Source organism: Rhipicephalus microplus, chromosome 5 (genome assembly GCF_043290135.1).
Source record: "Rhipicephalus microplus isolate Deutch F79 chromosome 5, USDA_Rmic, whole genome shotgun sequence".
Lineage (NCBI taxonomy): Eukaryota > Metazoa > Arthropoda > Arachnida > Ixodida > Ixodidae > Rhipicephalus > Rhipicephalus microplus.
The window spans coordinates 183844991-183861625 of NC_134704.1; the positions used below are offsets into that span (position 1 = coordinate 183844991).

General features: G+C 47.4%; 1 protein-coding gene across 3 annotated transcripts in view; it reads left to right on the forward strand.

The window, feature by feature from the left end:
• Positions 1-16635, forward strand: part of LOC119174068 (cyclin-dependent kinase 8) — a 209301-nt gene that overhangs the window by 73545 nt on the left and 119121 nt on the right. For all 3 annotated transcript variants that reach the window (XM_075896280.1, XM_037424854.2, XM_075896281.1), the window contains exons 8-9: positions 4955-5098; positions 14330-14399. In XM_075896280.1, coding sequence (XP_075752395.1) covers positions 4955-5098; positions 14330-14399 — 214 coding nt within the window. The remainder of the gene's footprint in view (positions 1-4954; positions 5099-14329; positions 14400-16635) is intronic.

Genomic DNA, 16635 nt, shown 5'->3' on the forward strand with positions numbered 1-16635 from the left:
CTGTTACGAATTGTGTCATGTGACAAGGGTGTGCTAGAATAAAAATTCGGCAGAACGCACTTACCGTGAAAATTGATGTTATGCGAAGCATGCGCACGTAAAATGACTGTGTTGTAATTTTTTTTAGTGAGTGAGATGTCACAAAGTAGCATTTAAAAGAGCTAAACGTGCATGCACAGACGTACGTGAACCACGTCTTTACAGTTGTGTTATGATGCCAACAACAAGGTTGACATTAGCAAAACTAGAAGTGGTAAGCTGATATGAAGTGCTGATGCTCGCGAGGATAGTAGTATCCTTGGACGCTGCTACATAAATCAACTTCAGCGGATGACACCTAACTACAATTGACGTTAAGCTGACGGGACGGCTGTGTCATAGAAGTACAGTGAACTGCTGTTGAGACGAACTTGTTTAAGACGAATTCTCGCTTATGCCCAACAACGGGAGATTGTTTGTTTGGTTTTCTATAGACCCAATGCAAAAAAAATCCGCTTAAGATGAACAGCCTTGCACCTGCTCTTCTGTTAAGACGAACACTTTCGCGGAGACCGGGAGACTGAGGCGATTCTACAGAGGAATTGTGGCAATCTTGCGGGGGCATTCCCGTGGCCGGGGAATGCCCCCCCCCCCCCCCCCCCCCCAAGTAGAAACAGAGCTGTGTAGTCACCACAAATGAAGAACAAGTGCTCTCCCGTGTAGTAAATGCCATTAGAACAATCAGTAAAGGGATCAGAGAAGTTGTCCTGGCATGTAAATCTTCACAACTGATTTTTTTCCAGGCCACCTTTTGCTCGCAAATTGCACATTTACAAGCGTTTAGTGGCGCTGGAGTGCAAATTTCTCGCTGTTCATGGAGTACCTAATGAGCTGTGAAGCCGACTTCATGAAGTCTAAACTGCAACCATAAGTGTAAATTAATTGTAGATGCATTAGTCTTCAGTGATTGCACAACTCTAGAAGGTCCTTCCTCGGCACAATCTTAAGACCCCCATTACATCAGATCCAAGGAATGGTGACTATGGGGGAGGAGGGGTTTCGGCTATTCACACCGTGCCCTCTTCCTTCCCCCAGGAAATTTGTGGCACTGTTTTTACCTAACCGGTTGTCTGTCATCTGTTCGAGGGAATTCTGAGTTATTGCCCAGCTGTGTGAGTTGCGTGGGGACACGCACCGAGGAGCGATTCCTCGGTAGAATATTGGGGCAAAATTAGCGAACACGAGGGGTCGCTAAACCAATGTTTCAACAAGTGGACTTGTTTTAAATGCATATTCCTCCCCTTTCAACTTGTATTGAGCTCTTACTCATGTCCTTTGGTACCAGTTCGATATGTACCAGTTTTATTTTTACCAGATTTCTTCTGAATATTTGAAAAATCGGAAGTACTCAACCCAAAGTCCTTGACAGGGAAAAGAGAATGCCATTCGGTGCTCACCCTTCTAACAATTATTGAATATGATGAAACTCATCACTATAGAAGCAGGCAATTTCATACAGTATGTTCTCGTTTGCAACAAACATACTTGCCTTCTTTATTTAGTTGTTAGACTGTTGGTTTTCTTCTTAGGGTTTTTTTTCTTTTTAGGATGACCTTATGATGCCTGTCGTTTTTGGAAACGGTATGTGCATGATTGCCTTGTCCCTAGCGCTTCACTTTAACTCATATCTTGTGCAGCGCAGTGAAACCAGAGTTTTACACTCTTAGAGTCTGATTGATGGCCGCTCTCAAGATGTTGGCCTTGGGCTCCTTCTTTGCATTGCATAACTATGTGGACACACACAAAATTAAGAATAGTATTTGTGGAAAATTTAAAGGTGTTCTGCTCCAAGTGATCCTAAATTCGATTTTGTCTGCTGCTAACCTGCAGCAAAACACAGTTCTTCCTGCTCCGAATCTGCTCCAAAACTGACTTTTTCCTGCTCCAGAAATTGCTCCAAATCGTGAACTAGCTGGATCATCACTGCAATGTTGATTTGATGATAGAAGAGCAAATGAAAGCCAGTTATATTTGAATTTCGCGCCAAAATCTTGACATGTGACATATGTCAGTGGGATTCTCAATTTTCACTTTTTTTGGAATTTTGACAACAGTGGCTCAACCTGAAACATGCTATGCTTCAGGTTGAAACATAACATGGTATGCTATGCTGCGCAAGACCCACTAGACGGCGTCAAAATTTGTGATGCCATTGCACGTTGGTTCAGGAAATTGAAAATGTCAACACCATCTGCGTTTTCTTTCTGTGTACTCTCTCACCAAGCATTTTCTCATGGAAAGAGTTCTTTATTTTTAGGCACGTGCGAACATTTGAGCGCTTCAAATAATCTAACGAATAGTAGAGTATTTGATTTCGCTTCGATTCAAATTTAAATTATAGAAAATTTTGAAGTATTCGTGTAAACGAATAGATGTATATTAGTCTGCATCTAGTCGCCTGTAAAGAGGTTTTCAGTGCAGTGTAGGGGTGCTAAGCTGTGAAAGCATCTATTAAAAAAAATAAGTGTTGCTGCAAAGCTCTTCTTAAAACTTAAAGGGGCTCTGGAACGCTTTTTTGAGCATGGTCGAAAAACGCTGTCGATCGATGGTCAAGGCTACCGAGCACAAGTGAGCTAAATATTATAGCACAGCACGCGGCCTGCATTTCACAATAAATTTTCAAAGCAAGTTAATAACTGCCTTGTCCCAGTCACTGTATCAGCCATTGGCTGTTTTGAGCATGGGTTGCTCGGTCGTTACTAGGGCAGCAGCAAAAGGCCGCCACTTGTCCGCGCTTACATGCGCAATCGCACTGAAACACCACGTACAGACGACTCTCGTTAATTAAAACTCGAAGGGACCTCAGAATTTGGTTTAAATTATCAAGAAGTTTGAATTATCTGAAGTTCTCAGACATATGACTCTGGGCAAAGTGACACATTTTTGTCACATTTGAATTTTTTTTAAGCAATTTTTAACTCTAACTGCACCCAACAAACAATAGAAGTTTAAGGTATACAAGTTTATTGGCCATTTATTACTGATCAGGCCTTTTAAACAAATTGTAAATTGCCTACTGCTTCTTTGCTCTACGTGCCTTCAGCACAAATCTCTCTATACCACTTGAGAAGCATCACGGTTTACCATGTGTGTGCTTGATTTATAAAATTTGTTTACTAGCAAAGCCTCTTTTCTTGAAGGCCCGAGGTGCTTATTTTTCATTTCTAGACTGTTGGGATTATACGGGCACAAAAATTCAAGTAGTAAAAGAAAAACTGCAGATATTTTCCAGTATAGAACCACAAAAAGTATGAATTAACCGATTGACAGAGATTGAATTAAGAGGCTTTTAAATACATTGAAAAAATAGAGCACCAACCAATTATTGAATTTGATTTGAATTGGCCAAAAGTATGAATTAGAGTGAATTATTGAGAGCCTACTGTATACGAAGAAAAAAGAGAAAAGTTCTCAAGGTCTCAAGGCTCGCATGACGTATTTTCTGTGCCCTTGCCACCCTCTTTGCTTAGTTTCCAGCGCTTTCGTCGGGACGAGAAGAGAATGCAATAGCAGCATGCGATATATCTTTGCAACCCCGCTGGTACTCGACAAATTTTAAAAGTTTTTACGGTGGCGAATTCATAAGGCAATTAGCTTTTTCAATGAATTGATTCTATAGCTACTTTAAAAAGTGTTGCAACGCCTCTTTACATCAACATATTACCCTCAAATTAATTCATCCCCTTTTAAAGCTTAAAAGGTTGTTATTTCAAATTGTAACGTATTTTAGACGTCATCAATTGCATCCCACTGATCAAATCCTGCTACTACTCAAAGTTGTTTAGACTTCCTTTGACCGAAAGAAAAAAAAGGCATTTGCATAGAGGCCCTATTTCAATTTTAAAAAAATATTGTGCAGGTTAGTTAGGTCATGGTAAATGTGCCCATTTTTTTTATATGTCATATATACTATTGGTATACGACTCAAAATTAAAAGACCAAAATCACTATTCGCTTCGAATTCGCTTCGAACCTAAAATTCGCTATTACCACAAGCCTATTTAATTTATATTGTGAAAGGCTAAATAACTTAACCACTACAAAAAAAAATCATTTTTCTCATTGTCGTCCCTTTAAGACCATGAGAACTAGTGCTTGCCTGAAGTCTATTTTTTCCCTTACAGTTTTTACGATTGCCTCATTATTACTTTGGGATATATTCCATTAGTACAGAATAATGGTGATGCAATTGTGTTGCTTGGCATGAGCATTTGACAAGGAAGGTGTTGACTCTGACGTGTATAAGATGGCAGTGCCCATGGAAAAATGCTGTTGTGTTTGCTCATCGAGATTAAATGGGCAGAAAAAAATGCATTCAAGTGCTTTTTGAGCTCTCATAGCATCACATAGGTAGAAGAGTAGGATTGGGCGTGTTGGTGTGACATGACTATGATTGCTAACCAGTGCAACCTCCTTTCTATTGCACTAATTTGTACTCATAATTACACAGGTAGATAATGTTTGGAATAATGGTCTGACATGTTCATCCTGCACTTTAGATACTCTCAAAAATCTAAGATGTATTGACTCCCATGGGTGTTTGCCAGAGATATGAAATGTTTTGTTTTTGTGAGTATTTTGTTGCCCCTGGCTCTCATTATCGTGGGATTTGACAGTAGCAGCCATGATCTGTTGCATTAATCTAAGAAAGATTGTTAATATATCATTCATCGATCTGTCAATACTACTAGATTCATATTTGTGCTCAAAACGAAACTTGAAAGTGAGGGAAAAGTCAAAGCAATAAGAGAAAAAGCACGATTAATGAGCATGATTAATTCTAGCACATAATTATTGGCTTAGTGCCTTACCCCTCTATTCTATGGCTGTTTTCTTTTCATTTATAATTTTTTGCTAGTTTAAACCCTAGTTCTGTGTGTGTGTAGAGCTGGTGGTGCTTGACCTTTGCGCGCAGACATCTGGGCCATTGGGTGCATCTTCGCTGAGCTGCTGACCTCGGAGCCCATCTTTCACTGCCGGCAGGAGGACATCAAGACCAGCAATCCATATCACCATGACCAGCTAGACCGCATTTTCAACGTTATGGGATTCCCCCATGGTCAGTGTCCTTTTTGAAGGCTGAAATGTGAAACTGTCCAATCTCGTACAGAACTTGCAGTCATAAGGCTCTCAGTTGAGCATCACATACAAGGGGTAGCATGTGTAGTCACTTACAGTGATGTAGGACTAACACGATTGTGTTGTTGTCAGGGCTCACTTGTCAGATGCATGTGTTCGTGGGAACAAAGCAGTGGTGATGTGCTGTAGCAAAAACATGTAATGGCCTGTATTTCACCTCTTGTAGTACATACCATATTTACTCGCATAATAAGCGCACCCCCAGTTTGGTCATAGGAAATCTTATTCCTTTTACTTCCGCATGTAATTGGCTGTCATGAGTATCTCGATGTGTGAGAAGAGAAAGAAGAAATAAAATGAAACAAGGTTATCAGATTAGTAAAGAAAAAAGATGATACATTGAAGATGAGTTGGAAAAAAAAAAGAACACAAAGAAGAAGAAGTTGAAGAACACGAGAGGAGAGAGGGCAGAGTGGATTGGAATGGCAAGAGGCGCGGACAGGCAGTGGTCTGCCAGCAGACCTCCTGGCAAAGTGCGCAAAGTGCCCCAGTCTTCGCAGCAATGTACTGTGCCCTGCGGGGTGCGACCAGAAGGGCGACCAGCTCGGCCCAGCGAGACCTTGCTTTTGAAGAGGTGCAGATGTTCTGTGGCTATGCTCCATGGGCCACATACCTGAGGATGGGCCACACACCTGACACGACGGTTACTAGCAACTGTGGGGATGGAATGATGCATCAAACGCTCATGCTCAGGTAGTGGATCGTGTCTTGTGACTGGTGCCGCGCGAGCGTGCCGGAGCACGAGCGGCCCGTGCCCGCGGAGAGAGACGATACGAACAACAGCTGCTCAGCTAACGAAAAAAGGCCCCCCCACTTTATTCAGGGCAGAATATATACAATCTCAGGGGCGCCACATGCTAGTGGCAGCCGAACTAAATGACTGAAGGGTGGCGACCTCTACATCTCCCCCCTTGAAGACCAGACAGAAGACGGAGTACGCCAGACACTGCACATCACAAGTTCAGGCGGTTCGGAGGCACAACACGGCGGCCACTACGTGTTCGTGTCACACCATCACTGCGGTCACTGTCTGCAGGGGGCAGTCCAAGGGAATCGGATGGTTGCACTGTAGTAGTTCGCTGGGGTTCCAGAGGGGGCAGTGTTCGCTGTGGCTCCTGCTCCTCAGACGGCGGTGGTTCCACCCTTGGCGCAGGAGGTGCAAAAGGCACTAGGTGACGCCGGTTGCGTTGTAGGACGCCACCCTGCTCCGTTTCCACGACATAACTTCGTGGTCGGCGTGCTGGGCTAAGCACTGTAGCTTTGACCTGATCAGGTCGTACACAGACACACTGGCCTGTTCGGAGCGATGACAGATCTTGAGCTCTGTGATGCCTGTTAAAGTCAGCGGCCTGTTTCTGCTTGTAGGCTGCATCTTTTCTCCTCACGTCTTTCCTCGACGGCCGGTGAGGACATAACTGGGAGTCCTGTTTCGGCACTTTGGTTCGGAGTTGTCGTCCCATCAAGAGCTGGGCCGGGCTGAAGCCATCGACTCCGGGGGTGTCCCGGTAGCTGAGCAAGGCCAGATGAGCGTCTGTTGCTTTGCGAAACAACTCCTTGATGGTCCTGACCATTCTCTCCGCCTCTCCGTTCGATTGCGCGTAGTGCGGGCTGCTGGTGACGTGGTCAAAGCCGTAAGATGCCGCCAATGCTGCAAACTCGTGTGAAGAGAACGGTGGACTGTTGTCTGATCTGACTTCTCGCAGAATCCCATGCCGGGCAAAGATGCTTTTGAGAACGTCGATGACTGCCTGAGCCGTTGTGCTCCTCAAGGTTACAACTTCAGGGTACCTGGAGTGGTAGTCCACCACCAAGATGAATGTCTGGCTGCGGAGGTGGAACAGCTCCATGCCGACAAGTTCCCAGGGACGTCCAGGTAGGACCGTGGAGGCCAGGGGCTCTGCAAGGTTCACCCGAGTGGAAGCACATTGCTCGCAGTTAGTTACCAGAGAGGTAATGTCTGCCGAAATGCCAGGCCACCAAATGGACTCTCGAGCGAGAGCTTTCGTCCTGTTGATGCCTTGGTGTCCTTCGTGCAACAGCGTCAAAACAGCCGGCCGAAGAGAATGCGGGATGACCATCCTGGCGCCTTTTAGTAGAACACCGTCGCAGACAGGGAGCTCATCTGCTGCTGAGGCATACTGGGAGAGGTGCAGTGGCAGTTTGGACTTCTGTGGCCAACCATTCTGACAGAAGGAGGTGAGGGCTCTGCATTCGCCATCGGACTCTTGTGCTTGTCGCACGTCCTCTGGGCTTGGTGGCAAGGCTTCTGACATGCTGCTGACCACTTGAGCTACAAACAATTCCACGGTGTCCAGAGGGAGGGACGCCTTTTGGGTGATGCGTGACAAGGTATCTGCCGTAGCTAACAGCTTTCCTGGCACGTGAAGCATTCGGAACTGGTATCGCATGGTCTTTAACCTGAGCCTCTGTATGCGAGGCGGCAGCATGTCCAGCTCCATCTTGCCGAAGAGAGAAACGAGTGGTAGGTGATCTGTCTCAACATCAAAGGTGATGCCGCGGACGAATTCGTCAAACCGTTGGATAGCCCATGTTGTTGCCAACGCTTCTTTTTCTGTCTGGCTGTAACGCTGCTCTGTCTCGGTCATTGATCTCGAAGCAAACGCAACTGGGCGGCGCTCTCCAGAGGGTTGTGTCTGCAGCAAGACTGCGCCCAGTCCGAATGAGCTTGCGTCAGCCGAAACTGTGGTGGCGTATGACGGATGGTACTTGGCCATGCAACGGTCTGATGTCAGGAGTTCCTTGATTTTCTCGAATGCAGCATTTTGTTCCTGCTGCCACACCCAAGTCGCAGACTTGTTTAGAAGTGCTCTGATGGGAGCTGTGACCTCTGAGATGCAAGGCAAAAACCGGGCAAGATGGTTCACCATTCTGAGCAGTCGCCGGACACCTGCGATGTCGGTTGGAGCCTCCATGGCTTTGATTGCTTCGACCTTGTCTGGACTTGGCCTGATGCCTTGTGCTGAAACGATGACTCCTAGGAAGAAGACTTCGGAGACACCAAAACGACACTTGTCTTGGTTCAACGTGATGCCTGCTTTTGCAAGGCGAGACAGCACCTGGTTCAGTCTGGCATCGTGCTCCTCGCGGGTGCGCCCAAAGACCAGAATGTCGTCTATCATATTGGCGACTCCTTCCTGGCCCTCCAGGATCCTGGCCATCTGTTTTTGGAAGTACTCCGGCGCGGAGGTGATGCCAAAGGGGAGCCGGCAGAAGCAGTATCGGCCAAATGGGGTGATGAACGTTGTGAGCTCTTGGGAGTCTGCCGATAGTTTAGCCTGATGAAAACTGGCTGTTGCATCCAGCTTGGAGAAAACTGTTGCGTCGCCAAGGAGGCCAAGGACTTGCTCTACTGTTGGTAGGATGTGGCGTTCCCGAAGGACAACCTTGTTCAGCTGAGTCAAGTCAACGCACAGCCGGTAGGAACCATCGGCTTTCCGTACTACAACGAGACCAGAGCACCACGGGGTTGGGTTGTCGACCCTGCGGATCACGCCTCCTTCCTCCAGTTTGTCAAGCTCGTGACGGACGACCCCGAGTAGCGGGATGGGAATCCTGCGAGGCACACTTAGGGAGAAGGGTACAGCGCCAGGTCTCAGAAGGATAGTGTACTCGTCCTTGAGGGTGCCGAATCCCTGGAAGAGCTCAGCACGCAATGTTGCTTTCGAAGTCTAAAGTTCGTCGAGAAACTTTACAACTTCCAGAGCTTGAAGCGCCGGCAGTCCAAGAAGAGGTACAGTGAGAGACTGGATCACGTACAAGCGCTGAGAGCTCAATTTCCCGTGCCACCAAAGTCTCGCCATGTACGAACCCAGCACGCGCAGCGGCTGACCGCCAGGTCTGGTGAGCAGGCTGTTGACGGGGTCGAGCTTGGCCGGCAATGCAGGGAAGTCGCTCGGAACGGCGGACACCTCGGCTCCGGAATCGACCTTGATCTGTGCTGTGTAGTTGTCAACGGTGATGTCGACGAGCTTTGCCGCGGCGAGCGTCCCGACAGCGTGTAGCTGAATGGAGCTGAGCTTCTGTTTTGCCTGCCGCGCGCAGCACACTTCCGCAAAGTGTCCTTTCTTTTTGCAGAAGTTGCAGACGGAGTTTCGAGCAGGGCAGTTAGAACGTGGATGTGGCGCGCGGCCGCAGAATTCACATGTTGACAGCTGGCAGGAGCGCTCTGCTTTCCACGGGGGCGAAGGCCGCTTATCGTAGTTGCGGCGGCGAGAGGCGAACTTCTTATCTCGTACGGCGTCGAGGTGTAGCTCGCGGGAGGGCTCTGCGCAGTTTTGAGGCAACGTTTTTTCTTTGTCGGCGTCTTCTGATTGACGGGCCTGCATCCATGCTTCTTTGAGCGCCAACTTCGCGTTCCGGCAAAGCTGGTTCGAAAGGCGCGAGTCGCGGAGGCCGACGACGAATCTATCGCGTACAAGCCTTTGCTCCACCTCAGCTGACGGATAGTTGCACCGCTTCACCATTCTATACAGTTCGGCGTAGTAGGCGTCGACGCTCTCGTCGGGTAACTGAACACGCCGGTGAAAACGCGACGACTCGTACAGTTCATTCGCCGGATGCACGAAGTGGTCGGTGAAGCTGGCGGCAACCGCTTGAAATGAGGCGAGTGATGCGGTGTCGAGCAAGAACGTCTCAAGAAGTGGCCGGGCCTCCGGCCCCATGCAGTACAACAACGAGCGTACCTGCATGTCACCGGATGCTTGAGTCAGGCCGGAAATGACAGCGTAGTCCTCGTAGCGGCTGAGCCATGCTTGCCAGGTTCCCGGGTTCACAAAGTCGAACGGTGCGGGCGGCTGGAGGTTGAGGCTGAGCTTTTTTGGCGCCACTCCGTCGAGGGCCATTGTCGTGCGGTACGGGCGAGTTCGGGATGAGGGGGCGTTACGCAGCCACTTCTGACACCATGTCTTGTGACTGGTGCCGCGCGAGCGTGCCGGAGCACGAGCGGCCCGTTTCGCGGAGAGAGACGATACGAACAACAGCTGCTCAGCTAACGAAAAAAGGCCCCCCCACTTTATTCGGGGCAGAATATATACAATCTCAGGGGCGCCACATGCTAGTGGCAGCCGAACTAAATGACTGAAGGGTGGCAACCTCTACAGATCGTTCTTTACGGACATGACGAGACTTCGACTTGGCACCGGAGCCATCACGTCAAGGCCATCAACTACTGATGAAACAGTAAATGTCTTTTTTTTTGTATTGTGTCATAGTGTGTGCTGGGGACCTTGATTTAAATTGTTGGGTTTTTCACCATTTATTGTGTTTATAGTTTATGTTTTGCGGCACGAACAATTTTTTGTTATAACGAGTGTTCCTGTTTTGTTTACCATCTAGAGATCGTGACATAATTGCATCTCGATATGGCCGTGTATTGTGTTTGCATGTCTGCAAATTCGCTGCCCTCTTACTTAACTGGAACAGGAAAAATAAAAGAAAAGTTGGCCGCGTATCGGCATGCTTCTCTGCAAAGGAAGTCAAAAAACGACAGGGTTCTGTGTGGAGACACTGCATGAGATGTGGTGCCATCTGACAGCAATGTGTAGAAAGAAAGGTTCTTTAGAACACAGAGCCATGGGCAGGTGGCAGCACCGGGTCATTTTAGCTAGAGTTACTGTATACGCTACCCTTAGGTAGCAGAGTTGCGCATAGGTCCGCCATCTTGCCCGCTGAGACGTCCATGTCATGCAGAAAAGCTACCCCTTCCGAAAGAGCTGACACAGCCCAGCGGCTCTGTGTGTTTTCTCGCTCGTTTATAACTCACTGGTGCAATACTCACTTAAAAAAAGACAAAAAGAAACCCTCAAATGATTATTGGCTTAGATATTACTGATGCTTTAGCTTGTACGATGACAGTCACTATAGGAAAACATTTTAGTTTCAAATAGCCTTGATTGACTTAAATGACTTAATTTTTCAAGAATCGTGTACACGATTCGCGACTACTTAAGTTCTGAAAATTGCTCAATTCATGTTTTTTGCCGCTTTAAATGAATAAGCAAGTGGTTCAATAAAACAATTGCTTGAACTATCCATTGTGTTTTACAAATAACGCAAGCAAACGGGAAATTTCATCATATCTATGCATAGCTGTGGCATCCTGTCATCGTGGCAACTATGCAGCGCTGAGTCACGGCACTGCGCTGCATGAACCCTACTAACACTGCTGTTAACTAAAAACCGACAACACAATATGCAATTATAACGCCAACGAAAATGTACTTCAGCATTTATCGGGATCGGTTCACCGGACTGCTTGGGCAACGGTGGTGGTGGTGCCAGTAGCGCGGCGGTTGCCAGCACCCACGTGGCGGTAAGGTTGGATTTTTTTAAAATGGACAAATGCGCACGTGAGCGCGCTTGGCGAAGGGGGGTATGAGTGGAGAATTCTATAAGTGGCGCAACTCTGCTACTTAATGGTAGCATACACAGTGAATCTTGCTTTAGCCAAAGCCCCTGAATAAAACGCTCCCACTCTTGCGCCAGCTCTCTGTTCTTTTTACAATGGCTCCACCTACCCGGCACGTAGCTAGCAGACGCTTTCTGCATCAAACCCAGCTGCTGCAAATCACTCGCTCTGGTCAGCTGGTATTTCGATGCGATTTTTTTTCATGTGAAGGTATTGCCGACGGCCGAAGCACTATGGAAAGACATCAAGAGATAAACAGAAAAGTTTTATTGGCAAGTGTGTTTAGACCGCGTCAGGTCACTGGATCACCGCGAGGTCCCACGCCACATCTACAGGACCATGAATGGCTGTCGCCATGTTGACATTGGTAGCCCGAGTCATTTTACTGAAAGTTGTCGAAGGCCTTATTCTCCAATGCACTGTCGCATCACTTTGTCCTGAAGCATTGCTGGGTTTTCGTCCTTGACTGCTGAATAACTTGTACTCGGTGCTGTGAGCACATTGAAGCTCATTGATGGTATAGTGTCAGCAAAATTTTGTGGTCATATCGGACGTAATTTTGTGGCCATTTTGGACGCACAAATATGGATCAAACCACACCTAAATAAAAGATATAAGCCGTGACAGAAAGTTGGAAGCTTCGATTACTGCTGTACTGCTGAGAATTTTTATATGAGAGCTAATGATTATAATAACGAATTAATGCTGCCTTTTTTTTAATTCAGTGCAGCGGAGTTTATTTGGTGTGGAAAAAAAAAATGCCACACTCAGAGAAGGTCAAGTCATTAAAGCAGCATAGTACACATGGTGATAATGGCCTTTTCAGAGATAATTAGGTGCTTTTCTAACAGACATCTTTAGCATTTTTTAGCGGAGCATCTTATGAGCTCACTTGATGTGATCATGTCTGCTATCCACTGTGCCTGTGTGTCCCCTCCCCTCTCTCTTCTCTCCTATGCTTCCCTCTCTCTCACTTTGTAATGAAGACACATGCAGCACCTGCTAGCGAGTTTCTTGGTTGAAAAATGTGACTGCTTGCGCTGCCCAACCGTTCACTGGCCACACCGTATATGCAGTGAAACCCCATTAATACGTACCTGACGTGGCTGCGGCATAATAAGCACTAAACGCACTATACATTAACCACCAGCTACAAGTTTGCATCTCTTGACATGCATCATCGCCGCCGACAAAGGAAGAAACTCAGTGCCATAGGGAGTATTGCCTTAAGTGCCTACCGCAAAGCCATTTCCTTCTTTTTGCCACAGTGCAGAAAAGCTTCTGACTCTCGCACAACCTGACTCTCGCATGAGCATTTTGAAACTACTGCAGGGTCTGGGATACGCAGTGTGGATCAGCGTCAGAACGAACACAATGGGTTGTCCGTGATACGGTTGTTCTGTTGTCTGCTTCTAAGGGAAAACTGCCACAGTTTTCTTTTTTTAAACGCATTACGATCACAGAGAGCCGGATCGTTTACTGCATGGCTAGTTGCGCTCAGCGCTTTGCTCACTTGGCGCACACTGTGATTGTCGATCCACTCGCTGTAGAGTACGCCCTCTCCGGTTCAGGTCATGCATCGATGCGGCGAGTAGCCTTCTGGGTTAATGCGGCGACAAAGAGCTTTCTGCAAGCAATGCGCTTTTTGCGATGCTCTAGCAGCCCTGCCAACGGGTGAAGGTGCGTTTGGGCTGTTGCTGAATAAAAAAAACGTGTAGCATCGTTACAACAGCACTACACCTGCTGTACGGTGCCCGAGCGAAGTTTCTCGGTGTCCACTACCCGCAACGCCAAATCCATGTCAGCAAGCGGCTTGCGTTTCTGTAAAGTAATACGCACTTGAACACGAGCTCGCTTAATGAAGCGGCAGCGAGGGGCGGCCTAGCGCGTTCAGGTAGTCACCTATTAAATGCGTGCAGTAGGCCTAAAGTGATGCTACGCCACACGCGTGCCCGAGCAGATAACCGGGGGTGCTTACTGTGATGAGGCTTTATGCTGCGATAAGTCATACCGGCACGTTTGTAGGTGATTGCCACCTCGCCTTCGTTTTATTCCCAATGATTGCAATGTCATCGCCGCAATCGTCGGAAGTTGAAATAACTTATCAGCTGATCTCCGCACTTATCAGCATGACAGCAATCGTTCGCAGCACATTGTGGCATTGGTAATTTCTGCGGAGCAGTAAAGTTTTGTGGCACAAAATGTTATTGCGGTATGCAGTTAGTACGCAATAACCAGTAGGCATAAGCTGAACACTACGGCTTAAATGGTCTGCGAATCCATTAGTTTTTATGAGACTCTGTTAGGGATTTGTCACAACTACAATTTGATGGTTAGTACGCTTAAAGCAGGTACGCACTAGTGAGGTTTGACTGTATAAGCATTATATCTTGCCTCTCATGGTAGTTGGAAGATTACTCCTGTATGTTGTTGAACTGTGAAAATTCGCAGCATACGCGTTGACTAGAAGCAGACTGCAGGTGTCTGTGGGCAGTTGGAATCTTCTGTCTCTCATTGCCCACTAGCAGCGATTGTCATGTTCCTGTAGGAAACACCTGTCCATTACTGTGTGCTTTGAGCCTCCCCAAGGTTATCTCCAGCGCATCACCGCAATGAGCGCTAGCGTCAACGCTGCTGTCAGTGTAAGCGTTTGCAGTCACCGCTTTGCATATACACATGATTCCCTTTAGTGGGAGACGTAATTTTTTTTTGTCTTGTCCCCAGAAAAAGACTGGGAGGACATCAAGAAAATGCCAGAGCATCATACCCTGATGAAAGATTTCAAACGTTCAAGGTGAGGTTTTGTTTCTTGGTCCTGTTGGAACAGTGCTCGGTAAAATGCACGGGTGTGGTCTATGCAGAAAAAAAAATTGTGTGCAGATGAAGTCAGACAGGCAAGCCAAGTGGGGAACATAGCTTCTCTTATTGGACCGTCTCTGTAATATCAACCTCCAGATATACAGAGTCTGTATTGAGCAGTTGTAAGATGTGTGAGAAATCCATCAGCAGCCACGTTCTCTGCATTGAAAGCGGTGTCCTTGAACTCACTGAAGATTTTGTTGGGCTAGGATGTGCATATTTTATGGAAGGAATAAGACACAAATGAGACGAACATACGAAGAGACATGAACAAATGCCTTCTGTCAACATATTGCTACGGATGTGATGGGTTTATTTACACTGAAAAATAGCAGCGCTCTACCGTCACTGCCGAATCACTATCGCTCGAGAGCGTTCGATCTCTTCTTCCTCGCTCTTTCAGTCGGCGTTACATTTCCCTCTGGGCCAGATGAAGCACACCGAGCGAGTAGGAGCGATCGGTTGTTGTAGGGCTCCAATCTGGCAATGTGCACAATTTGCATTTAGCGTGAACGCCGGTTATGAGCTGTCACTTTCGCAACAGCGTAAGTGATGTCACTTAAGCACTGAGTAATGACGAATGGTCCAGAGTACTTAGAAAGAAACTTCTGGTAAAGTCCCTTCTTTCGAACAGGCGTCCACAGCCAGACCAAATCACCTGTAGCGAAAGTCACGGGCGGGTGTTTTGTGTCATAACGGTCTTTCGCGCGAGCATAGGCGGAAAGAGTTCGGAGCCGAACAAGTCGACGAGCTTTTTCGGCGCGACACAAAGTCTGCGCGACACTGGCATTTTCGTTCGTCGAAAATGGAAGTATGGTGTCAAGGAAACTTTGGGGATGACGAGCATAGAGAAGAAAGAAAGGCGTATAACCCGTGACTTCGTGTTTCGCGGTATTAAAGGCGTATGTAACAAAAGGTAATACGGCATCCCAGTTCTTGTGATCCGCTGTGACGTACATTGAAAGCATGTTGATGATGGTACGATTAATGCGCTCAGTGAGGCCCTTGGTCTGAGGGTGGTATGGTGTGTAATGGCGATACTGACACCCACAAAGCCGTAGCAACTCTTCGACAACGTCAGCGGTAAACTGTCGGCCGCCATCACTTATCACCACACGAGGAGCCCTGTGACGAAGTATGATCGAGTGTAGAAGAAACCATGACACATCAGATGATGTGGCTGAAGCAACCGCCATAATTTCAGTATACCGCGTCAGGTAATCTACGCACACAATAATCCAGCGGCGGCCGGTGGTAGACTTGGGGAAAGGGCCCAGTAAATCTATGCCGACTTTTTCGAATGGTGATGTCGGTGACTTAACCGGCTGCAGTGGGCCGGCCAATGGTATGGTAGGTTGTTTGTGGCGTTGGCAGACATCACAACTCGCGACGTAGTGCTTGGTGGTCTTTCAGAGTCGAGGCCAGTAAAAACGTTGTCGGATACGGTGAAGCGTTCGGGCAAATCCAAGGTGCCCAGATGAGATGTCATCGTGCATGGCTTGGAATACCGCAAGACGCAGGCATTCTGGCACGACGAGTAGTAGTGTGGAACCATGGCTGGAGTAATTCTTGCGATATAGTAGGGCGTCTTGAATCGCGAATGGCGTGGCGCGTTTAGACCTACGAGCTACATCAATCATTGGTTTCAGCGAAGGGTCACGCTGTTGCTCGTGACGGAAGACGTCCAAATTTGGGAAGTTGGATGAGATTGCGGCCAGGTAGTTGTCGAAATCTTCATCATCAGCATTCACAGTTGGAGATGGAAGATAAGATAAGCAGTCGGCATCTGCGTGACATCGACCGCTCTTGTAGGTCACAGAATAATTATATTCTTGAATTCGTAAGGCCCAGCGAGCCAATTGACCAGCTGGGTCACGTAGTCCGACAAGCCAACAAAGGGAATGATTATCTGTGACGATCTTGAACTGCCGGCCGTACAAATAAGGTCTGAACTTTTGGACGGCGAAAACAACTGCAACACATTCCAATTCGGTGATCATATAATTCCTCTCCACCTTAGTCAAAGTCCGACTTGCATACGCCACGGCGTGCTGGCGGCTGTCGTGATATTGAACTAGCACGGCACCAACACCGACACCACTAGCATCTGTATGCAGTTCCGTGAGTGCCTCCGGGTTGAAATGGCGCAAGAGGGGCCCGGAAGTAAGCAA